Below are 25719 nucleotides of genomic sequence, written 5' to 3' on the forward strand. Positions count from 1 at the left end.
CCCACAGGCTGACGGCATGGTCAGCTCAGCAGTATTTATAAGCCTTGGCAGCTGGGGTACATGGTGGCTGTTTGGGGGCATTATCCCAGGATCCCAGGTTATTACTCTCTGTTACCTTGTCATCTGTAAGATGAAGGATATGGTTATTGGTAGTGTATGATTTGTGAACTATTTCACTTCTCCTAGAGGGAACTGTCTCCCATAGGCCTTGTGACTCTTGGCCTTCATCAGCACTCTCTGCAGTGGCTGTGGGTCAAGATTAGCCTTAGGCATTTGAAGGACAGGTGGCTACCCACTTAAGGTCACCAGAAAAACTCTCCTACCCCCAACAAACTTGACTAACTTGTTTTTGGATGCCTGAAGGCCCACCATTAGGCTTTTTGACTTCAAGCTCTGGTGCTGGGTTAAGTGTAGATGCCCTCAGAAAAGGGTTAATGACATCTTAGTGGAAGTACATTTCAGAAGTTCTTCAGAAAGAAAATCCTGGGATGTAAGTGGTAGCATTCCAAGTGCCCAAAAGCTTCCATGTAAAGCCATTTGGCAATAATACTGAAAGCCTTTACAAACGTTCACACCCTTTGACCTAGTAATTCTGCCCCTGTGCATTAAACCTCAAGAAACTGGTCTGAATAGCAAGAGGTCTTTGTAGACAAGAAGCAGGGGCACCTGGATGGCTCAGTGGGTTAAGGCCTCTGCCTTCAGCTCAGGTCATGATCCCAGGGTCCTGGGATTGAGTCCCCCATCTGGCTCTCTGCTCGGCAGGGGGCCTGCTTCCCCCTCTCTCTCTGCCTGCCTCTCTGCCTACTTGTGATTTCTGTCAAATAAATAAATAAAATCTTCAAAAAAAGAAGATGTTTATCACAGAATAATTTATAATGATGTAAATTGGGAATGTTAACCTTAAACATCATTTTACCAGCAAAAATGAACTTATTCAGGAATAAGAGAATTGCAATCCAGGACATGCATGCTATGATAAAACCATAGGCAAGTTGAACAAACAAAGGAAAGGAACAGTTATTTTATGGAGAAGAAGGAGGAAGTTGGGAGGGGTTGTTTTGAAGCAAAGTCCCCTGGAGGAAAGCCCAAGCCCAGGGTGATGACAGTTTCTCATTGGCTGGGTTTCAGGGTAGTCCAACTCCTACAGAGATGCAACCTACACCTTTCCCTGTTGGGACCTGTAATGGATGACTCTTACCTCAGAGGATTCTTCTGTGGGAGTTTGTAATTGACAGGCCTTCCTGTAATTGACCTGAATGGTACCAGCTCTCCCTGCTTGTGCTCTCTCTCTTTGGCATTCTGACAAATAAATACATAAAATCTTGAAAAAAAAAAAAAAAGATAAAGTGGAGTTGGGGATGGGAAGGGGGGAAGCTAAAAGGGGGAGCAGCAGGCAGAGAGAGAAGATGTCTCTCCCTCTCCCTGCTCATCAGGGAGGCCAATCCCAGGATTTTGGGTTCATAAGCTGAGCCAAAGGCAGCCGCTTAACCGAATGAGCCACCCAGGCGCCCCTCCCCACTCCGCTTTAATAAAAAGTTTCTTTTCATTCGATTCCATAGGAACCACGTGAATGCTAAAACATTTGAAAATGCTCTGGTCAATACTAGCATATGTGCCCAATGAAAAACTACCCTGTCATTAAAAATGATAGGACGGAAAGTTTTGTGTTACAAAGGTGAAAATGACTGTGCATTCACATTTTTATGTGCGTTTCATCGCAGCTCTGTCAAAATAAATCTGTATACATACAAAAGGAATGAAACCAAATATAGGCAGTTAACACGAGTGATATGCTTGGTGGTAAAACTAGAGTAGTTCTTAAAATCATGGCATCGTCCTCAGGATTTTCAAAACCTTGCGCGGGCTCTGTAGGACCTCACTAAGGCACTGGGTCAAGTTTTAAGCACGGTGCATGCAGGTCGCCTGAATCTCCAGACCCGCGCGTTCCCAGCAGGACTCTAGCTTTAGGACCAGAGACCGCTCCCTCCACCCGGAATATCCCCACCTTTTCCTGAAGGCTGGAGGCTGGGATGGCTCAGAAGGCCTAGAGCGACTTCCCGCCGACCCCGCGGGAGGACCCGCCGCGAAGTGCCCGGCTCTGCGGAACGACCCTCGGCGGCCGCCGTAGCTCAGCGCGTACTCCGCGGGTCCCCCTGCGCGGCGCCTATTGTGCGGTGGCAACCGCTGGAGGCCGCCGGGAGCATCCTCAGAGCGCGAGGAGCGTGGCTTCCTCGCCTGTAAGGTGGGCTCCGGGCCCACGGGGCGTGTGAGGACTGAGTGAAGCCTGCGTATGCGGTGATAAAGCACTTATCACGGTGCCCGTTCCCCTGGTGGGTGGGCCACCGGCCCGAGGAGGCGTTCTTAGCTGCGTCGTGAGAATTCAGTGAGAAAAGTAACCACAATGAAACTGCTTCTAGTTAGGACTTGGGAAGCGGTAGACATTCCTCCTGAAGTACGGTGATCTACACGCTGCACCTGTGGAAGCACACGCCCGTAGCGTCTGCTGCTTGTAAGAGTGCAGGTGGGCTGGGAGAAGGCATTTGCCAGAGAGAGCCAGAGGGGAGCCGGCCCGCGGCGCCCAGGCAGGCAGCAGCACCGGCCGGGACACGACTGCGCACCCCCCACCCCGCCCCGACCCTGGGGCAGCGTGTCTGCTCTAGGCCCTGCCTGGGGTTTGCACGTGCTGTGCCCTTCAGTTCCCACAGCCGGACTCCGAGGCCAGGAGCACAAGTACAGCTTGTCCCGACTGAGCCGAGCGGGTGCGGGTGCCGCACACACTCCTAGTAGTATCCCTAACAGCTAGCTGGGACTCCTAGTAGTATCCCTAACAGCTAGCTGGGACTCCTACTAGTATCCCTAACAGCTAGCTGGGACTCCTAGTAGTATCCCTAACAGCTAGCTGGGACTCCTAGTAGTATCCCTAACAGCTAGCTGGGACTCCTAGTAGTATCCCTAACAGCTAGCTGGGACTCCTAGTAGTATCCCTAACAGCTAGCTGGGGTTGGCCGTGCAGCCTCCAGGTTGAGTGAGGCGCTGTGAGGCAGCTTCCTACAAATAGCCAAGTCCGGGCCTGCCTGGCTCAGTCCACCCTCTGCTCCTCGGTAAGCCGGGCCTTCTCCAGTACTACAGAGAAGCAGGTTGACCTTTCTTCGTCGTTCAAGTGAAGGTGTTTCACTTGCACTGAAAGTGCATTGTACCAGCTATGTTTAGCCCTTTCTCTTTGCACCCATTGTACTGAGTGCTCTGTAATCTCACTTAATCCAGGCAGCCAACCTCACAGTGTTCTGTCCGCTTTACATGTTGCGAAGCTAAGACTCCGTTTAAGAGGCATGTTGAAGGTCATAGCGAGAGAGGAGCAGATCCAGAATGCGAATCTGGGCTGATCTTGACTCTTAACCCATATGCTCGTAACAGCTACACTACTCTAGAGATCTACCCATACTTTCTGCTTTAAACAAAATGCTTTCTGAACCTTAATTTTCAGGGCCTGTAATGAAGCATTTTTCAGAGCAGGTTTTCTAAGTTCTCCCCTCTTCCCCCCTCCCATCCAGGCTCCCTTCACTAACCTTTTATTCACTGCAAACATGTAATAAATGTGGGCTGAGTTTGTGAGCTCAGCACTGGGCTTAGCCGACTTTGCTTAGAAAATTCAGCTGCAAGCCACTTGTTGCCCAGCCAGACCCTCAGAATGAAATCCAGGCGTTCAGAGACCTTGGCTGTGCAGCAGCAGTCACATTATGATATGGCCTCCTTGGGTCCTGCCTCAGATGCTTTCCATCCACCTGTTCTTAGCAATGCACTTGCCCTTCCCCACAAGTTCTTGGGACAAAACGTCCTATGCTTTCACCTTTATGTGGCTTCAGATGTTGGATTTAATTAACAAAAATTCTGCAGCAGTAATGTGGTTATGAGTCAGGGATGTGTACGTGTGTGCTCGCCTGTGTGTGAAGCCAGTCTCTCAGCACCAGCTAAAAATGTGAAGCTGCCTGTCAGTGCTGGGAATTGAGGACACCATATGCTTGCATTTCTAGGTCTTCCTAAGAGTTACATAACTGCCCCCAAAGCCAGGGGGCAGGAGCAGGGCCAGCCGTGGGAGATGTTTCCAAAGAGGAATGCTGAGGAAGGACTGACCTTGAGAAGACCGGGAGTTCGCCAGGCCATGGAATGTTCCCAGCCTCAGGGCTTAAACAAAAACTGTATTCAGAGAGCGGGTGCTCTGTTGAGAACAAGCCCTGTCTGTCTCCCTGCTTTGTCTTGGGGGTTTATCAAGGTGAGCCCTTACTCTTTGGGGCACTGGCTATTGAATTTAGAGCTGGGCACAGCTGCCAGAGCAGAGCCCTTGTAATCCTCCCAGCCATCTCTAATTAGCAGGCTTTGGGGCCCAAGCATCTTTAGGGCCAGGCAGAGGTGAGATAAGAGCTCTAGCCTCATCTAGTCCCAGAATATGGCTCCAGAAAGGCATTGTTGAGAGAGGAGAGCTGTGGGAGGGCACAGCCGATCAGCAAGGGCTTATCAGAGGCTCGCTCTGGTCATCTTTGCGGGAGGGAGGTATCCGATTGGCCCCTTGCCTTGTAGAGAACTTTCCTCACCACCCTCCCTGCCCTCTGTCGTGCTTGACTAGAGCTTATTTTTCTTTCAAGACTTCAGTTCTGAGGTCTGAGACCTCGAGCTGCATTTTTCAGACTCTGGGTCATGACTGTTAGTAGTGGCTCACACCCAGCATTAAAAAAAAAAGAAGAAGAAGATGAACAATAAAGTGAGCTATCCAAGCACGTCAGACATAATAAAGATCATGTTATTTCAGGTATATGTATAAAATTAATTCTTACTGGTGATGATAGTTAAAAAAAAAAAAAAGGAAAGCCTCTGGTTAAGAAGCTATCTATGTTGATATCCTTCTTACTACAACATCAGAAACCCTTGCTCAACCTAGTTTAGGCAAGAAGAGTGTTTATTATATCACTAAAAAGGATGTTTAGAGATGGAGCAGGCCCTGGGGTTATTGATACAGGCTCTACCATGCGACCAAGGATGTCAAGCCTTCCTGCTGGGTTTTAGCCTCAGGCTGGTAGCAAGATTTGCAGAAGCGCTGTGTCTGGCTGTCCTTGTGTCTCTGCAGAGTGAGGACATCCTCCCTAGACGCCTTCTGGCTACTGTCTCTCTGTTGGTGGAGAATCAGTCACAGCTCTGGTCTTAGACCTGTCACTGGCAAGGAGGGCATGACTCCCATGAATAGAAGAGCCTGAGCAGGAGGCCTTCTGGATCTGGAACCAGGAGGGAAGGAGGCATATCTGATCAGAAAGAGGGTTCTGACCAGGTGCTAGAAGGCAGAATGGGAGAAGGTACTTTCAGTGTTTCAAACTGACAAGTGACTGAGGCCTAGAATACACGAGAAATTCCTGCAAGTTAGGAAAAAGAGAGCAACCCCCGCAGAAAAGGAGTCAAAAGATAGGCAATTTTCATATACGAATTAACCCTAAAAGCTAACAAACAAGACAAGATACCCAGTCCTCATTAATCACCAAAGAAGTATATATTTAAATGAGGTTGTACACCATTAGGTTAATAGTTAGAAAGCTGGGTAACTCCAGTTGTTGGCAACCCAAACACACTGCTGGTGGGAGTGTGGACGGATGCAGCCATCCTGAGAGGTAGTCTGGTCTTCTCGTCAAGTGATGTAAATGTGTATAGTATATGACCAGCAGTTCTGCTCCCAGGGAAATTCTGACAGAGGCCACTGGGGATGTGTGTGACGATATTCCCTGATTCCTTACCTGTGGTGGAGGGGATTTTTCCACAATTCTGCCATCCATCCCTGAGAAAGAAAAGGTCAGGTGGGCACACCAACAAGGTACTATGCATCACTTAGGGGGGATGGATTAGACATATCCATGGCAACATGGATGGATCTTAAAAATGAAGTTTGCTGTTGTTTAAAGAATCTGGTCATGAAATTTTTAAAGGTCTTTTTTTTTTTTTTTTTTTGAAGTGGGAGACATGTACTGGATTTTTCTGGGTGAAGTGGCACGATGTCTGGAATTTGTGTTAAAATACTGAAAGAATAAAGTGAGAGCATGGGGAAGGGAGATCAGAGGGAACAAAACTGAGGAATGTGGGTAATTGTTCAGGCCTGGTGATGGCTACATGGAACGTTACTGCATTGTCTCTACTTGTGTGTACCTTAGAGATTTTTCATGACAAAAGCTTGAGACAACACATTCACACAAAAAGCTGCACATTAAAAGGGTACCCGTAGTGCAGAACAACACGGTGAAAGGTGGTTCTGGCAAATAAAAGACAAAAGAAAATAGAGAAGATCTTTGGTGTTCCATCTGAGAGGCTGAGAAGACTTGCCTCCCTTGGAGCATGGGCCAGGGAATAGGGAAGGACACGCCTCCGAGATCTGCTCAGTGCCCACCTTTATTTTCTCCAGGAACCTCCCTCTAACGCCCAAGGCTTGGTTAGGCTTCTCTTGTGGGTTTCTGCAGGACTGGGGGCTCTCCTATTCTGCCATTGACTCCGCGGCATCTTCGTGTACCCTCTTCCCCAGCACATGTGTGTAATAGGGCCTGGGAGTATGCATTGTGTTTTGCTCAGTGGTCTGTCCCCAAGATGTGGCACAGGCTCTACTGCATTGGCTGGTCTCTGTAAAATCAGTTGAATGGAAAATAATAGTCAAGGTTTGTTGGTCACGATCTCTTTTTATTCTCACAACTCTGCGAGGTCAGAAATCCTACTTTCCCTATTCGATCAGCAAGGAAATGGAGGCTCTAAGAGGTTAAGAGATGTGCTCAGTGTCAACTAGCTGAAGCAGGGCAGAGCCCAGGATCCAGCCAGGCCTTCTGCCCTGAGAACTGATATTCTCCATCACTGTACTATACCGTCCTGGGGGAGGGATCACAGCCCCTGAGGTTGAGAGGAGAAGCTAACTTACCAGAAGCGCTTTGAGAGCCCCTGCAGATACTCCCAAACCAGGAGCCGGAGGGTGCTGGTACAGGCTCTGGAGTTAAAGGCATGGCTGAGAGGGAAATGGTGTGATCAGGGAAATGGGAAGCAAAGGAAGAGAGCTTGCTATAATAGCTGATAGAGGCCAGCAGGTGATTGAAGCCAAGAACACTTTTTCTAAATTGTGCAGGGCTTGAAACTGGAGGCCGAGTCCAGTGCTCCCAGATGGTGTGTCTTTCTTTATTCTAATAGTTTCCTAATCAGTGGTTCTCACTGGGGGGCGGGGAGGGGTTGTTGGCCCTAGGGGTCTTTGGCAGTGTCTGGAAAGAGAAGGGGTAATTAATGACATCTAATGGGTAGAGGCCAAGGGTGCTGCTAAACGTGCTATAATGGAAAGGACAGCCCTCCCTGCCCCCCAACAAAGAATTATCCAGCCTCAAATGTCAGCAGTGCCAAGAATGAGAAACTCTGCTTAAAACTATGGATTGCTCTTAACCTGTAAGATAGTTCTGACCATTCACCCCTTTTGCTTCTTCCCGTCCTCTCTCAGCCTCCAGAAACACTGCGTACAAGGACTTGGCAAAGACAGGGCATTGTCAGGAGAAGCCTGCATGCTGGCAGGGCCTAGGGGGTTTCATGTGTTGGCGTCACCATCTCCTCTGATGGTTCACCACAGTCCTGGACCACTGCGCCATGCCGCCTTCCCACTCTCTGATACTTAGTCCTGGTTAGTGGTTAACAACCAGCTCTGAGAAAACAAGCCCTGGTTTGATAATTTCCACACTGTACATATCCCAACCTTGGCCAATTTCAAGCTACCTGTGTGAAGTCAGCTAGCTCGCAAAGAACCTGAAAATTGAACTGTCCGATGAGCTGGAGGGAGTTAGCTCTCACACACCACGGGTTAGACCCAACTTTGGATCTCCCGTATTCTCTCTTCAGTCACACAGACATGCACTGAGCCAATGGCTTATCAAAAGTTTCTCACTGTCCCAATATGGGTATTTCTTTCTCTCTCTCTCTCTCTCTTTTTTTTTTTTTAAAGATTTTGTTTATTTACTTTATTGTTTATTTATTTGACAGAGAGAGACAGCAGGGGGAGTGGGAGAGGGAGAAGCAGGCTTCTTGCTGAGCAGGGAGCCTGATGCAGGACTCGATCTCAGGATCCTGGGATCATGACCTGAGCCAAAGGCAGATGCTTCATGACTAAGCCACTCAGGCACCCCAGCTCGGGTATTTCTGATACAGCCCTCCTGTGTGGCCCTTCCATGCAGCTCAGGACCCAAGCTCTTTCTGTCCTGCAGCTTACCTTCCTCTAGGGCAGTGGCTCTCAGCTAGAGATCTGGAGACACAGTTCCCTGGGGCCCTGATTCAGCAGCTGGCGGGGACGGGATTGGGGGGGGAGTGCCGGGGAATGGGCATTTTCTTATCAGTCCGCAAGTGATGCTGCTGGATGGGGCACACCTGTTGAGAACCATGTTGGAATCACCTGGAGAGCTTTAGCAAATCCTGATGGCTGTGTTCCACGTCCTGACATCCTGATCTGATGGGTCTAGGAGGTAGCTCAGGTGTAGAGATAGATAGGAAAGTTCCTGGGTGATTTCAGTGTGCAGCCAAGGATGAGAACCCCTGTTTTAAGGGCCTTACTATGTCTTTTTTCATTCAGCAGATGGATGTAGAAAGAGAATGAGGACTTTATGGGCAAAGGCTTAGGGCCAGGCCTGGAGGTGATCTTTCTATTAGCTCATATCTCATTGCATGCCTGCATCTCACAGGGGAGGCCAGGAAATGTGGCCTTACTGGGCCCATGGGTGGAAAGTGTGCATAGTCTTTGTTGAGCGGGCATAACAACTAACGAGTTGCTGCTGTACCTACCCATAACTGCTACGTTGGAATGGTTATGAGTGGGCCCACAGGTGACGGTGCGTCTATGTGAGCTGTAGTAGTTGCTGGCTTTAGGGCAAGTTGAGACGAAAAACTCCCAGTGGCAACATAGGGTGTGTTTGAGTCCCTAGAGGGAGGCAGCTTGACATAGTGGAAAAACCAAGGCTTATGGATCTGTGCTCAAATCCTTCCTCCACCACCTTCTACAAGTTACTAACCTCTCCGAGTCTGTTTCCCCTCTGTAGAGTGGGAATAATTCCTACTTCTGACTGCTTCATAGGATTAAGTGAAATGACCATTAAGCTGCAAAGACATAGGACAGGTCCCACAAATATCTGTTCCCCTTCCCTTAGAAGATACTGTTGCATTGGCACCAGAGCTCAGGGCACAGGGGCAGATGACCTGCAAAGACTCTGGGCTTCCCTCCTGGCGCATGCGTGGAGAGCTGAGTGTGCTGTGGAAGGGCTAGCTGGCTTTCAGGGTTCTGCTCTGTTCTCCGGGAGAGGAGGAACCCACCCACAGGCGACTCTCATTGTAGCATATGTTTCTGGGACGACGTTCAGTTGGCACAAACATCCTGGGATGTCTCATTTTAGGAAGACTTTAAGACCTTGCAGCCAGTTTTAAATGGAGGAATGATCTGTATTAAAGAAAGGTTCTTGACGTTACTGAACTACTTTATAAACCGTAATGCTTTCCAATGCTAAATTACACCAAGGCAGCCCTGAATGTGGGAAGGGTGGGGATCCTTGATCCCTAGAGAAGGCAGGGCCAGGAAGGACAATGTTGGAACCACTGAAGAGCGGGCATAACACCGAGGTTGCAGGAGGTAAGGGACTTGCTACCCTCCAGCTCACAGCCCTCCCACCTCCTGGGAAACAGATCTGTGGTTGCATAGCTGGCCTGGCATGAGAGCCACCTGCCCTCACGCTTCCCAGTTCCACAAGCTGTGGGGTTGGTCACCCGGCAGTGCCTGGGGGCAAATCCACTTGAATTCAACAGCCTATGCTTAATTTCCAAGAAACTTTCCATGATCTTATGTTTTAACACCGACTCTGACCTTCCCTGCTCTTTTTCATAAAGCCACTGCCTTTCTCTGGTCCTTGGCCCCAGCACCAGCCTTCTGCCTGCCTAGTGTTTGCTTATAAGGTACCAGCTGCGAAGTTTTAGGAGGCTGGACTCTGAGCTCAGCTGTCTGGGTCTGAGGCAGATTCCCCTACTTCTGTCACTTTTTAGCTGTGTGACTTCAGGCAAGTCACCCCACTTGTCCGAGGCTCACTTTTCTTGTTTTGTAAACACTGGCAGTTTAGGACATTGCCTGGCACAAGTCACTGTTTATGGGACTGGGGAACACCGGGTAGGCGCTCCTAGATTTTATCTTCAGGGGACACTTGGAGCACAGCTGCCGTTGAGATGTGTGGAAAGATCGGGGAGGTGGGGGCTTAGGAAGTAGGTCACCCGTTAATGAATCCTGATGAAGAGCCAGGCGCTGTGCCAAGCCCTTTCCACGAGTTACTTCACCTTACTCTTCACAGCACCCCATTAGGGAGGAATGGCAGAGGCTCGGGGAATATAAATGCCTTGCCCAGATTGCCTACCTATTAAACTGAGGAAGCAGGCTTTTCTGACCACTGCCGAGGCCACTCCGCTCTAGGCACACGGGGTCAGGGGCAGGAGGAGCGGACATGGACCCTGTACATGAAATAAGCAAGCCTGAGCCCAGCCAGGAGGCTCTCTACCCTATAAGCCTCTGAAACTGTACACAGCAGGTCGGCCTCCAGGAGGGCAGGAAACCAGAGCCCACCAGCTAGAGCCTTGCCTTCGGAAGCCACATGAGGTTGTGGACAAGTCCCTATGCCTCTTTTCCCTTCTGTTTATGTTTTTTATACAATGATTTTATTGTAATTTTTAAATTGAGGTATAATCGAAACCCATATTCATTTCAGATGTACAGTTTTTGTATATATTTCAAAATGATCACAAGAAGTCTTGTCGACCTCTGTCACCATGCATAGTTACACATTTTTTCCTGATGATAACTTTCAAGATGTATTCTCTGATCCTCTCAAATGTACAATACAGTATTATTAACTGTAGTCACCATGCTTGTATATTATATCCCTAGGGCTTATTTATTTTATAATGCGAAGCTTGTACCTTTTGAACTCCTTTAGCCATTTCGCCCACCCCTCCTCCACCCCTGCTTCAAGCAACCACCAAGATGTTCTGTGTATCTGCGAGCTTGGGATTTTTATTTGATTTAGAATCAATGTAAGTGAGATCATATGGTATTTTTCTCTCTCTGATTTATCTCATGCAATAATGCCCTCAAATTCCATTCACTGAGTCTCAAATGGCAAGATCTCATTCCTTTTATGACTGAATAATATTCCAGAATATACCACATCATCTTTATTCATTCAACCGTTTGATGGACACAGGTTGCTTCCATATTTTGGCTATTAGAAATAATGCTGCAATGACATGGGGGCAGAGAACGCTTTTGGAGTTAGTGTTTTCATATCATGTGGGTAAATACCCAGAAGTGGGCCTGCTGGATCTCAGGGTAGTTCTAGCTTCTTTAGCTTTGTTCTTGTTTGTCAGGATTGCTTTGGCTATTTAGGGTCTTTTGTGGTTCCATATAAATTTTAGGATTTTTGTTCTAATTCTGTGAGGAACGTTATTGATATTTTGATTGGGATTGTGTTGAATGTGTAGATTGCTTTTGGTAGTAGGAACATTTTAATGATATTCTTCCAATCTGTGAGCATGGAATAGCTTTCCAATTGTTTGTGTCATTTTAAATTTCTTTCATCAGGGCTTTATAGTTTTCAGAGCACACGTCTTTTACCTCCTTGGTTAAGCTTATCCTCAGATATTTTATTCTTTTTGGTGCAGGTGTAAATGGGATTTTTGTCTTAATCTCTCTTTCTGCTACTTCATCATTAGTATGTAGAAGAAATGCAGCTGATTTCTGTATATTAATTTTACATCCTGAAACTTTACTGAATTCATTGATTCTGATAGTTTACTACAGGAGTGTTTAAGGTTTTCTATGTATAGTATTATGGCATTTTCAAACAGTGACAGTTTTACTTCTTCCTTAGCAGTTTGAAGGCCTTTCATTCCTTTTTATTGTCTGATTGCTGTGGCCAAGACTTTCAGTACCAACATAAATAAAAGTGGTAAAAATGGACACTCTTATTCCTGATCTTAGAGGAACAGCTTTCATATTTTCACCATTAAGGATGTTGTTAGATGTGAGTTTTTCATATATGGCCTTTATCATGTTGAGGTGTATGTTCCCTCTCAACCCACTTTGTTGAGAGTTTTTTTTTTTATCATGAACAGATGTTGAGTTTTGTCAAATGCTTTTTTTTTTTGCATCTATCGAAATGATCATTTGTTTTTATCCTTCATTTTACTTATGTGGTGTATTGTATTGATTGATTTGTGGATATTGAACCATCCTTGCATCCCCAGAATAAATCCCATTGGATCCTGGTGAATGGATCCTTTTAATGTAGGTTTAAATGCAGTTTGCTAATATTTTGTTGAACAGTTTTGAATCTATGTTCATAAAGGATATTGGACTGTATTTTTACTTCTTTGTAACGTCTTTGGTTTTGGTATCGGATAATGCTGTCTACAGAATGTATTTGGAAGCTTTCCATCCTCTTCTATTTTTTGGAATGGTTTGAGGAGATTAGGCATTAAATCTTCTTTAAATGTTTGGTAGAATTCATCTCCGAATCCTTTTCATCCTGACTTTTGTTTCTTGGGAGTCTTTTGATTACTGATTCAATTTCATTGCTGGTAATTCGTCTGTTCAGATTTTCTGTTTCTTCCTGATTCAGTTTTGGGAGGTTATATATTTCTAATAATTATCCATTTCTTCTGTGTTGCCCAATTTGTTAGCATATAATCTATCATAGTAGTCTCTTCTAATCCTTGTGTTCCTATGATGTTGATTATTCTTTTTAATTTCTGATTTTATTTATTTGAGTGCTCTTTTATTTTTTCTTGATAAGTCTGGCTAAATGTTTATCCATTTTCTTTATCTTTTCAAAGAACAACCTCTGGGGTTAATTTATGTTTTCTATTTTTTTTAAGTCTCTATTTCATTTATTTCTACCATGATCTTGATTATTTCCTTCTTTCCTACTTTCTTTGGGCTTTGTTCTTCTTTTTCTAATTCCTTTAGTTGTATGATCAGACTGTTTGAGATTTTTTCTCAGTTCTTGAGGTAGGCCTGAATCACTATACATTTCCCTCATAGAACTGCCTTTGCTGTGTATATTTCCTGTTTGATTTCTTTGTTGACCCATTGGTTGTTTAGTAGTATGCTGTTTAGCTTCCATTTGTTTGTGTTTTTTCCAGTTTTTTCTTCTTGTAACTGATTTCTGGTTTTATATTGCTGTGATTGGAAAAGATGCTTAATAGGATTCCAGTCTTCTTAAATTTATTTTTTGTTTTGTGGCTTAATGTGTGATCTGTCCTAAAGAATGTTTCTTTTGTGGTTTAACCTGTGATCTATCCTAAAGAATGTTCCATGTGTACTCAAAAAGAATATGTATGCTCCTGTTTTTGGATGATGGAGTATTCTGTATGTATCCGTGAAGTCCACCTGATCTAATGTATCATTCAAAGACACTGTTTCCTTATAGACTTTGTACCTGGATGATTGATCTATTAATGTAAGTGGGGTAGTAAAGTCACCTAATGTTGTACTACTGTCAGGTTCTCCCTTTATATCTGCTAATGTTTACTTTATGTGTTTAGGTGCTCCAGTATTGGGTCCATACATATTTACAGTTGCTATCTCCTTTAGTTGTATTGATCCTTTGATCATTCTGTATATATGGCAGTATAGAGGGCTCTTGGGCTTTTTTTCCTCCCATTCCATCACCCTGTGTCTTCTAATTGGAACATTTAGACCATTTACTTGTAAAGTAATTAATAGGGTTTACTTACTGCCATTTTGTTAGGTGTTTTCTGGTTGTTTTGGTAGTTCTTCTCTGTTCCTTTCTTCTCTTATTCTCTTTCCTTGTGACTTTAAGGTTATGTTTGGCTGTGCTTGACTTTCTTTCTCTTTATTTTTTGGGTATCTATTATAGGTTTGTGATTGCCCTGAGATTCCTATATAACAGCCTAAGTATATAGTAGTCTATATTAATTGTCACTTAAGTTAGAGCATATTCTAGAATAACTTTATTTTTACTCCTTCCTCTACATTTTGTGTGCATATTGTCATATTTTACATCTTATTGCGTGAGTTTAAATTTTTAGATATAATTGATTTTTATTACTTTAAAAAATCTTTATACTAACCTTATAAGTGATTGCTCTGCTATCTTTACTGTATGTTTGCTTTTACTCATGAAATGTTTTCCTTTCTAATGTACTTATTTTCTTTTTAAAGGTTTTTAAATTTATTTCTTTGTCAGAGAGAGAGAGAGAGAGAGTGAGTGCGTGCACAGGCCAGCAGAGTGGCAGGCAGAGGCAGAGGGAGAAGCAGGCTCCCTGATGAGCAAGGAGCCCCATTCGGGACTCAATCCCAGGATGCTGGGATCATGACCTGAGCCGAAGGCAGCTGCCTAACCGACTGAGCCACCCAGGTGTCACTCTAATGTACTTCTAATTATGGCCTTTTCCACTTAAAAAAAAGTACCTTTAACATTTCTTACAAGGCCAGTTTAATGGTGATGAACTTTTTAGAGGTTTGTTTGGGATAATTCTTTGTCTCTCCTTCAATTCTGAATGATAACTTTGCCAGGTAGAGTATTCTTGTTTGTGGGATTTCCCCTCTCCCCTTTCAGTACTTCAAGTATATCATGCCATTCTCTTCTGGCTTGCAAAGTTTCTGATAGAAAATCAGCTGATAGCCTTATGGCATTTCCCTTGTATGTAACCACTTGCCTTTCTCTTGCTGCTTTAAAAAAAAAAAATTTTTTTTTTTTTTACATTTTAATTATTATGTGTTATGGTATGGATCTCTTTAAGTTCATCTTGGTTGGAACTCTCTGTACTTGCTAAACCTGGATATCTGTTTCCTTCTCCAGGTTAGGGAATTTTTCAACTATTATTTCTTCAAGTAAGTTTTCTGTACCTTTATCTCTTTCTTCTCCTTCTGGAACTTCTATAATGTGAATGTTTGCTTGCTTGATGTTATCCAAGTGATCCCTTAAGCTATCCTCATTTTTTTAAAAATTCTTTTTTCTTTTTGGTGTTCAATTTGGTGCTTTCTGTTCTTGTTTTCCAGATCACTTACTCATTCTTCTGCATTCTATAATCTACGGCTGCTTCCTTCTAGTATATTTTTCATTTTGGTTGTTGTATTCTTCAACTCTGATTGATTCTTTTTTATATTCTCTATCACTTTCTTGAAGTTCTGAGTTCATCCACTCTTTTCTCCAGTCTGGTGAACATCTTTTTTTTTTTTTTTTAAAGATTTTATTCATTTATTTGACAGACAGAGATCACAAGTAGGCAGAGAGGCAGGCAGAGAGAGGGGAAGGGAAGCAGGCTCCTCGTTGAGAAGAGAGCCCGATGTGGGACTCAATCCCAGGACCCCAGGATCATGACCTGAGCTGAAGGCAGAGGCTTTAACCCACTGAGCCACTCAGGCAGCCCTTTGATGAGCATCTTTATGACTATTACTTTGAACTCTGTTAGAGTTCATTTCATTTAGTTCTTTTTCTGAGGTTTCATCTTGTTCTTTTATTTGGAGCACAGTCCTCTGTCTCCTCATTTTGGTTGACTTTCTGTGTTTGTTTCTATGAATTAGATGGAACAGCTACTTCTAAATTTGAGCTCCTATGTGTGGTCATCCCCTGTATGAACTGTGTGTCCATGGCGACTTTGGCTGGGTGGCTGCTTGGAGATGTGGCTGACATTGGTTGAGGGTCCTAGGGCACTCCATGCTGGAACTGCCCTGGTGGGATGGCTAGAGCTGAAGTGGGCCTGGGCCAGGGAAGTTTCAGGGCTCTTTGGGAAGAGGGTATCCTGGCAGAATAGCTGAAGCTGAAGTGAGTGAAAGCTAGAGGGCCCTGGGGCACTCCTCACAGGGGCACACTGATAGGGCAGTTGGATCTGAGGCAGGTGTGAACCAAGATTTGCTGAGGTACTCCATGCTGGGGGTGCTCTGGCAAGTCATCTGGAGCTGAAGTGGTGCAGGCCTAGAGTGTTTCAGGGTGCTTTCTGCCTGTGTCACCTTGAGGAGATAGCTGAAGCTGTAATGAGCTCTGTCAGGGATATCCTCATGTGTACTACACTTGGACCACATTGGTGGGATACCTGGGGCTCCCGTGGGCTAGGGGCTGAGGTTCACTAAAGTGGCAGGCCTGGGGCGCCTGGGTGGCTCAGTTGTTAGACATCTGCCTTCAATTTAGGTCATGGTCTCAGGGTTTTGAGATTGAGCCCCAACTTGCGCTCCTCGCCCAGCGGGGAGCCTGCTCCCTCTCCCTCTGCTGCTCTCCTGCTGCTCTCTCTCCCTGTCAAATAAATAAAACCTTTTTTTAAAAAAAGATTTTTATTTATTTATTTGACAGAGATCACAAGTAGGCAGAGAGGCAGGCAGAGAGAGAGGAGGAATCAGGCTCCCTGCTGAGCAGAGAGCCTGATGCGGGGCTCGATCCCAGGACCCTGGGATCATGACCTGAGCTGAAGGCAGAGGCTTATTGACCCACCGAGCTACCCAGGGGCCCCTCAAATAAATAAAATCTTAAAAAAAAAAAAATGAGCAGCAGGCCAGCTAAGGTGTTGGATTCTGCTCCTGTCCATGTTATCAAGGTAGAAGAGGATATATCCCTCTGACCCAGAGAGATTACCAGCAGCAGCCCTGTCATTTTTGGGCTGCTAGGCTAGTTTCTTTATATTCTGGTTGCACTTTTAAACCATGGCTTTTTTTGTGCCCCAGAGTAGACAGATCTGCTCATGGTCCCTCTGTGTTATCCCTCCCCCGCTATAATTCATGGTGGTAGGGCTAAAAGTTCCTTTTGTTACCATGTTTCCATCTCTCTTGTCATTCTCTATGTGGGCTTTCGATTGTTGTGCAGAAGCTGTTCAGCCAGCCCTCAGTTCTTTTTCAGGGGGAATTGTTCTATAAGATGGTCTAGATTTGTTGTGTCTGTGGAGGAGGTGACTTCTGGACCTTATTTGTCACCATTTTGGACCAGAACCAATCTTGTTTCTTTTTCTTACCTAATTGCTCTGGCCAGGACTTCCAGTACTATGTTGAGTAAATGGTGAGCGTGGGAATCCTTGTCTTTCAGCTATTGGGTTTGTGATATATGGCCTTTATCATGCTCGGGTATGTTCTCTCTGTACCCACTTTGTCAAGAGGTTTTTTTAAAAATCATAAATGAGGGCGCCTGGGTGGCTCAGTGGATTAAGCCTCTGCCTTTGGCTCAGGTCATGATCTCAGGGTCCTGGGATCGAGTCCCGTATTGGGCTCTCTGCTCTAGTGGGGGCCCTGCTTCCCCCTTTCTCTTTGCCTGCGTCTCTGCCTACTTGTGATCTGCCTCTGTAAAATAAATAAATAAAATCTTAAAAATATATAAATGCACAAAAATAAAATAATAACTGAATGTTGAATTTTGTCAAATGCCTTTCTGCATCTATTGAGGTGGTCATGTGGTTTTTATCTTTTATTTATTAATGTGGTATATCATGTTGACTGATCTGTAGGTGTTAAACCAGCTTTGTATCCATGGAATAAACCCCATTTGGTCATGGCATATGATCCTTTAATGTATTTAATGTAATACATCATAGTTAATGTACGTAATGTATATTTATTTTTTGCTAATATTTTATTGAGGATTTTTACTTCTGTATTCATCAGGAATATTGACTTGTAAAGTGTTCTTGTGGCATCCCTGTCTGGTTTAGGTATCGGGGTACTGCTGGCCTCATAAAATAGATTTGGAAGTGTACTCTCCCTTTCTATTTTTTGGAAATGTTTGAGAAGGATTCGTGTTAATTCTTTAATGTTGGGTAGAGTTCATCAGTGAAGCCTTTGGGTCCTGGGCTTTGTTTTTTGGGAGGTTTTTGATTACTGATTCAATCTCCTTATTAGTAATTAGTCTGTTCAGATTTTTATGATTCAATCTTGGTAGTTTGTATGTTTCTAAGGAATTTATCCGTTTATCCTACATTGTCAAATTTATTGGCATATGATTGTTTATAGTAGTCTCTTATGATCTCATCTATTTCTGTGGTATCAGTTGTAATGTCCCTTCTTTCATTTCTGATTTTATTTGAGACCTCTTTCTCTTTTGTTTTTCTTGGTGAGTGTAGGTAAAGTTTTATCAATTTTGTTTATCATTTCAAAGAAGCAGCTGTTGGTTTCATTGATCTTTTCTGTTGTCTTTTTAATTTCTGCTCTGATCTTTGTCATTTCCTTCCTTCTGCTAACTTTGAATTATGTCCCTCGAGGTAAAGTTACATTGTTTGAGATTTTTTTGTTTGTTTCTTGAGGTAGGTATTTATCGATATGAACTTCCTTCTTGGAACTACTTATGCAACATTATAAGTTTTGGTATGTTGTATTTCCATTCTCATTTGTCTCAAGGTAACTTTTTTTCATTTATTAAGTTTTTATTTTAATTCCACTGTAGTTGACATAAAGTGCTATATTAGTTTCAGATGTACAATATAGTGATTGAGCAATTCCATACATTACTCAGTGTTCTTTATGGTAAGTGCACAGTACTTTTTGATTTCTCCTGTTTTCTTTCTTGATGTTTTAAGTAGCATGTTGTTTAATCTCCACCTATTTGTGATTTTCCCAACCTTCATCTTTTTTTTTTCTTTTTTAAGATTTTATTTATTTATTTGACAGAGATCACAAGTAGGCAGAGAGGCAGGCAGAGAGAGAGGAGGAAGAAGGCTCCCCATGGAGCAGAGAGCCCATTGTGGGGCTTGATCTCAGGACTTTGGGATCATGACCTGAGCCGAAGGCAGAAGCTTTAACCCACTGAGCCACCCAGGTTCTCCCCCAAGCCTTCATCTTATACTTAATTTCTAGTTTTCTACCATTTTGGTCAGAAAAGATACTTGATGTGATTTCAGTCTTTCATTTTTTTAAGACTTGTTTTTGGCCTAACATATGATCTGTTCTGGAGAATGTTCCATGTGCACTTGAGAAGAATATGTATTCTGCTGCTTTGAGATCATATATTCTCTAGATCAGATGAATTTTAACAGATACATAATATGCCATATGAGACTGATGTTTCCTTATTGATTTTCTGTCTGGATGATCTGTCCATTGATGAAAGTACAATATTGTATTTCCCTACTGTTACTATATTACTGTCTGTGTCTCTCTTTAGGTCTGTTAATATTTCCTTTATATATTTAGGTGCTCCTACACTGGACGCATAAATATTTACAACTGTTAAGTCATCTTGTTGGATTGACCCCTTCCCATTATATAATGCCCTTCTTTGTCTCTTACTGCAGTCTTTGTTTCAAAGTCAGCTGTGAGTATAGCTATACCAGCTTTCTTTGGGTTTCCATTTGCATGGAATATGAAATATCTTTTCCATCCTTTCACTTCGGTCTGTGTGTGTCCTGTTTAAAGTGAGTCTCTTACAAGCAGCAATAGATCGGTCTTTTTTTTTTTTTTTTTAATTGTTTCAGCCACTCTGTCTTCAATTGGAGAAGCTAGTCCATTTACATTTAAAGTAATTATAGAAAGGTATATACTTACTGCCATTTTGTTCATTGTTTTCTGCCTGTTTTGTTTTTGCTATTTTCATTTGTGATCTGATGAGTCTGTTTAGTGGTACGCTTAGATTTCTTTGTCAATGGTGGCTCTTCTGCAAGTTTTTGCTTTGTGGCTACCGTGAAGTTTACACATAACAACTGGTATTTATAACAGTTTATTTTAAGTTGATAACAACTTAAGTTTGAGAATGCATCCTAAGGCTCTATAGTTTTACTCCCCTCCCCACCCCCACGTTTTAGGTTTTTAATGTCACGTTCTATGTCTGTTTATCTTATGCATCTGTTAAACATCGTAGTCTTTTAACCTCCATACTAGCTTTAAATTGATCCACCATCTTTACATTAGATTATTCTAAATTGTACTATATAATTACCTTTACCAATGAGATTTATATTCTTATATTTTTGATACTTTCTTATATTTTCTATCTCTTGTGAAGTTCTCACTGTGTTCATTCGTTCTTTTCCTGAGTTTGGTGAGGCTGTTTCTTGACCATTACTTTGAACTCTTTATTGAATAAATCATTTATTTCTGTTTCATTAAGTACTTTCTCAAGGCTTTATCTTGTTTTGTTTGATAAATGAAACACTTTAGATAAAACAACCCTGTCTTCCCATCTTTAAGGAGTGGCCTCATGGAAGAAATGAACCTTAGAGTTCAACCCTGCCCGAGCCTTGGATTATCTCAGACCTTTGTGACTGTCTAAGCATTATTTTTGGTGGCTCCCAGTAATTGAGGGTGAGCCAAGGTCTGCCAGTATCCAAAGGGGAGGAGTTCAGTCAGCACCTAGGTTCAGGCTGATTGGAAGCTAGACCCTTAGGCAGCAGCTTTTAAAGAATGTAGATACATACGGTTCTGTGGAACTGCAAGCTTAAGTCCTTCTGGGCACCAGGAGGGCACCAGGGCACCAGGGCCAGGCAATCTTGAGGTGTCCTCTGGGTAGTAGTCCCAGACATTAGGGTGCCAGACAAATGTATGAGTTCCTCTCTGGGAGATACTGACAGTTTGGAGCAAGGCAGGAGGACCGTGCTTAGATGATGTGTCCACTGGCCTCTATCCCCACAGCGCATCTTAGTAGACCCCTAGATATGTACCAAACTAGAGGTCTGCCCCTCAGGCTGAAGCTCCTGAACGAGCAAATGGTTCTGTCACAGAGAGACCTGGTGTGTCTTTCGGTTTGCTGTCTGTGCAGTGCCCTGGTGGTGACAGCCAGACAGGAACCGTCCCCCGAATTGTTAAGAGTCCCATGGGATCCAGGAACACATGCCCTGTGGGTTACCAAGTGCTCAGTGATTGAGGGGCTTCCCCTGGGTGACAGCCATAAAAGCTGGAGCACCAGACACATGGACACGCTCCTCTCCAGGAGGTACTGGCACTCTGGAGTGTGGTGGGGGTGGAGGGAAGTGAGAAGTCAGCACCAGCTGCTGAGGTCTCTGGAAAGGATGACACTAGGGCGTTAACTGTGGCTTAATTAGAAGCTGGCCCCTCAGGCTGATGATTTAAGATCAGCAAACAAGCCTCTTTCCCTGAAAGCCTGGGTGCCTCTGAATCGGCTGTTCCGTGCTGGTCCTGGGGCAACTAAGTCTGGGCACAGGCTTTTGAAGAGCAGTTTTACAAGCTTGCTCTATAGCCCTAAGGGTCTCATGAACAGAAACCCATTATTTTCAATGTTCAGTGTTTTGGGGGCTTGTGTCTTAGAAGCTGGAGTTGCCCAGTGTAGAGCACAAAACATTTGCTTCTCAGGAAAAGCTCTGGGTTTTGAGTATCTGCCTTTGTGAGTGCTCCTGCCAGGGGTGGGGTTAATGGCCAGATTGTGTTTCAGCCTCCCATAGCTGCATCAGTGTGGGGTTTTCTTGTTTGCCTGATATGTGTGGGCCTCACTTTAGCTTTTAGGGTTGTTTTTCCAGAGGAAACTGTTCAAATGCAGCTGTAGATTTCATGTGTCTGTGGAGGGAGGGGAGTTCAGGATCTTCCTGTGACACCATCTTGAACTGAAACCTGCTTGTCTCCTTAAATAGGGAGTACTGGCCACCGTGCTAAATGCCAGCTTCTTTTTAAGGCACTGAGCTGAGCGTGCAGGATGAAACAGAAAAGGTAGGTGGCCTGGACCTCACAGAACTTACAGGTTAGCAGGGGAAAGTGGATATGAAATTAATAATTACCCAATAGAACAGCACTGTGAGTTCTGTGAAGGAATAGAGTACTAACCAATTATCTAATAGGAGATAGTGACCTAGTTGGGGTGAGGGCTGGGTAGTTTTGGAGATCATTTCAGGCCCAGGACCGGAATTCACATGCTCTGGGACGCAGGCATGTCCAAGGACCTGTGTCCTTGGTGTCTCTTTGCCTTCTACCATCACTGGCCATGGTCTCCCACCGCTTCTTGACATCTTGATTCTATGCATGTCCTCTTCTGAATCTTCTTAATTTCCAATTCTGAAGTTTTAGGAGAGGCAGAGGCCCTAACTCGTAGATTGCTGGTAGACCTGGGCATGGATTTCTCTTGGGTGAAGGGTCAGCTCTGATTTGAGAAACTGAGATTCAAGGTCAGGGTAAAATGTTAAAAATATGGGGGTGGGGGTGAAGTCTGGTAATGAACATTCATTCACTCAACAAGTACTGAACGTGCCAGATGTTGGGGAGGGTATGGCCTGGACTGTACAATTGTGAACTTGTCGTATACCAAGGAACACACTAATACATAGGCATAAGTGCCAGGTGTGCAAAAAACAAGGGCCCAGTGAGCCTTCCTGAAGAAAGAATTGGGCCTGAATGGCATCCAGAAAGTTGAGTTGATTAGCCAGCAGAATGCAGGGTGGGCCAACACGGGGATGGGGGTTGCTAAGGGGACTTGCAGGATGCTGGGGGCGGTGTTGTATAGCCGAGGGACTTCCCGGGAGCCTAAATGGGGGAGCAGAGATGTGCATATGTGCTAGAGTCGAGGGTGAAGACATGGACGGCCAGAGAGGCAGCCAAGTGGAGCTTGGAAGGTGGGACAGAGCCATGCATCAGAGTCACCTGGGAGGCTTATTGAAACAGATTGCTGCATCCCACCTCCAGTTTCAGTCAGTCTGTAGGAGAAGATGCACTTCCACAAAGTTCCTGGGTGATACTTGTCCAGAGACAACATGCAGAGAAGCACTGGGTTAGAGGAAGGCCAAGAGTGAGGGGACTGGCTAGGAGTGAAGGAAGGCACCTGGAGAGAAAGGGTTTATTGGGGTTTATTTAAAGGATTTATTTAAAGGATTTATTGGCAGCCACTGTGCTCATCTTTTTACATATTATCACAGTCCTGAGATGTCATCCTTATTCTAGAGTAAAGGAAGCACAGAGGCAAAAATCTGTGCCCATGGCCAGTTAGTCAGTGACTGTGTCTAGATGAAGACACAAAGCCTGTTCCCAGCCACACTGGAATGGACAAGTGGTGACTGACAGCGTGGTGGCAGGGGCCACAAGGGAGACAGAAACTTCATGGGACTTCCAGCTTTCTGTTTGGGCAACAGGGTGGTAGACATAATTGCCTAGAGCAGGTTCAATTTGGGAGACCTCAAACTCGGGCTTGCCTTTGGGGTTAGGACTGGCGTGTTATGCTTTCTGAATAAGTTCAGGTGTCCGATAGACAAGTGGATGCAAGAGTCTGGGGACTCGGGAAAAAGGACCAGACTGAGGGGCTGGAAAGCATCATGTGGGTGACATCGTGTTGGGAAGCCCCAGGAATATGAGGTAGGCAGAGGGAAAGTATGGGGCCCTCCCTGAGGAAATGAACAGCCAAGGAGCAGGCGAAAAGGGGGCTGAAAGCTAAGGGCTGGGCAGTGATGTTGATGGTAGTTTCTGGAAGGGTGTGATGGAAGCAGTGCTGCTGTAGAGGTCAGGCAAGGACTGGGATGTGCTGCTGGATGTAATAAGCAGGTCAGTGGTGACCTCAAGCAGGCCACTTTCAGGGGACAGGTTAATGGGAGGCAGGAGGTGGCGGAGGGATGATTAGGAGGTGAGCAAGTCGCGGGAAGAGGCCAGTCGAGATGGTTTTATTGCGGATTTATAGGTCTGAACAGGAGTTGGGGTCAGTATTCAGGAGCAGTTTCTGTCACTGTTCTGGAGCCTTCCTTCGTGACTATGAACAGGGCTTAAGGGAGAAACCAAGTGCAACATAGAAACGAGCCCAAGTGTTGTCTTGCTTTTAGAAAGCTTAGAAAGATCTGGCCCCTTAGGAGGGCTGATTTGGGTCCTAGTTTTACCTATCCCTTAGCTGCTTCCTCCAGAGCAAACTTTGGGCTACAAAACTTTTTATTCAGAGGATTGTCCGAAGGTAGAAATTATTATTCTGGTGGGAAGGGGACAGGAGGTTCAGAGCCTCCCCTTGTCCTGCTCTGTTCCACCCTCCCTCTGGGTCTCAAAGCCTAGGGCCGCTTAGAGCAGTGAGAAGCCCCAGCCTGGAGGCCACCTGGGGTCACCCCCAGCCTTGACTATGTCAGGTCACTGACCTTCATCATAGTAGTTCTCAGTTCTCGGGGATGCCAGAAAGCAGACACGTGGTGATTAGGGGCGGGGATAGCAAACCTGCCAGGGCTGTATGGGTTTAAGCACATGGCAGGGGTCTCCTGCCGCCATCACGGCAGTGAAGCCCAGCATGTCCTCCAGCAGCTAGTTACTACCTGTCTCACGGTCCAGTAATCCTGACAACTCTCTCTGTAGCTTCCTCCTGGTTTCCTTATGTCGGGCTGAGCAGATGGCTCTCTTTAAAGGTGGCTGGCTTACAGGTGCAGAGCTCATCCCAGGGGAAGGGGCCCCGAGAAAGGAAGAGCTGCTGGGTTAAGGGCAGACCGCCCAGCCCTCCTAGTCCCCCCGACTGGAGGGAGTAGGGACAGTTGACAGCCAGTATGTGGGAATGGTCTATCTCCCTTCCCCACCCAACTGCGCAGCTTAGAAGTGAATCGCAGGCAAGAGGCATGAGCAATGGATTAAACTTCAGAGGAGAAAAAATACTTGAACAACTTCTCTGACCACGTGCAGAGCGTGATCAATCTGGGGCCAGTGGTTAAGGACTCTGGACTATTACCTGCTTGAAGCAAGGACAGCCTCAGAGCAGGGCTAGTGAATAGCACTCGGGCTGGAGTACGGAGCCAGGAGACCGAGGGCGATTTTCTGCTCCCTCTTTGAAAGCAGGCCTTCTCAGACTTGACCCCAAAGTAAACAGATCTCTTACCTTTTTTCCTTAAGTGCCTTCTGGCACATAAGGACTTTCTGAAATGGAGCCGTTTGCTGCCACACTGGGAACATGCTATGTGAAAAAGGAAGCACGTGTAGAGACACACATGCCGCTGAGACAGTGTGCACGAGGGCTTCTGCCACTCAGACCCACCGAGGCCTCACAATGCTTGAGGCGTTGTGGCGGGGACCCGAGAGAGGGCAGGTGGGCTGAGGGCTGGGACCAGGCTGGCAGGAGTGTTATTACACCAAGTGACTTCATCTTTCACAGGGCATGTTTTTCCACCAAGAAGCAGAGGATCGGCAGCAGCTGGAGTTACAGCCCCCCCAGCCCCCCCCTACCCCTGCCCTAACGTGGCCCCTACAGGAGAGAACAGGTTGGGTAAAGCCATTTCCTCACAATGAGAGGGAGCCTGGGCAAAAAGTTTCCCCTGAACAGTGGTTCTGCACGGTGACTGGGACTCCAAATTGCCTAGAGAGCTGAGGAAGCTGCTGGGACCGGGCTGTGTGCTCGGAGAGTGGCACTAGATGTCCAGGCCCCAAAAGGGAGGAGGGCACGAGACAGATTCCGTTATAATAGCCATCTTTATTTGTAAAAATCCAGATATAAAATGTATTCTTTCAGTCTTTCCAAGTTTTCCTTTTTACAAAAACAAAAAGGCACATAAAAACCATCCCCGCTGTCATTCCCATAGACGAGGTTTTTCAGGCAGCCCTCCCCCCTCCCCCCCATAGAGCTACATGCTTCATTCCGGGACGTCTCGCTCCCCCACATGCTTCGGTGCTTTCCTACCAGGGTAGAGTTCCGAATTCCAAGACTGAAGTACACAAAGGGGGTGGGGGTGGGTGCGAAGTGTGTGGCGCGATGCTCCGCGGCGTGCAGGACACAGGGTCTAGTAGTAGGTCTCCTTCTCTACCCAGCCTGGGGGCAGCACAGACAGACAGACAGA

General features: G+C 45.3%; 1 protein-coding gene and 1 long non-coding RNA gene across 3 annotated transcripts in view; one reads left to right on the forward strand and one right to left on the reverse strand.

Moving 5' to 3' along the window:
• The first annotated feature begins 2185 nt into the window (after window positions 1–2185).
• On the forward strand, window positions 2186–25693 carry LOC309841671. The gene is made up of 4 exons (XR_014299240.1): window positions 2186–2315; window positions 4032–4270; window positions 21583–21658; window positions 25041–25693. It is a non-coding gene; the product is annotated as an uncharacterized lncRNA (long non-coding RNA).
• Window positions 25336–25719, reverse strand: part of ATP1A1 (ATPase Na+/K+ transporting subunit alpha 1) — a 28954-nt gene continuing 28570 nt past the window's right edge. For both annotated transcript variants that reach the window (XM_082684952.1, XM_082684953.1), the window contains exon 23: window positions 25336–25691. In XM_082684952.1, the coding sequence (XP_082541078.1) occupies window positions 25663–25691 (29 nt within the window). In that variant the 3' untranslated portion in view covers window positions 25336–25662. The remainder of the gene's footprint in view (window positions 25692–25719) is intronic.

Source organism: Mustela nivalis (assembly GCF_964662115.1).
Source record: "Mustela nivalis genome assembly, chromosome: 10".
In the NCBI taxonomy this organism is placed as follows: Eukaryota; Metazoa; Chordata; class Mammalia; order Carnivora; family Mustelidae; genus Mustela; species Mustela nivalis.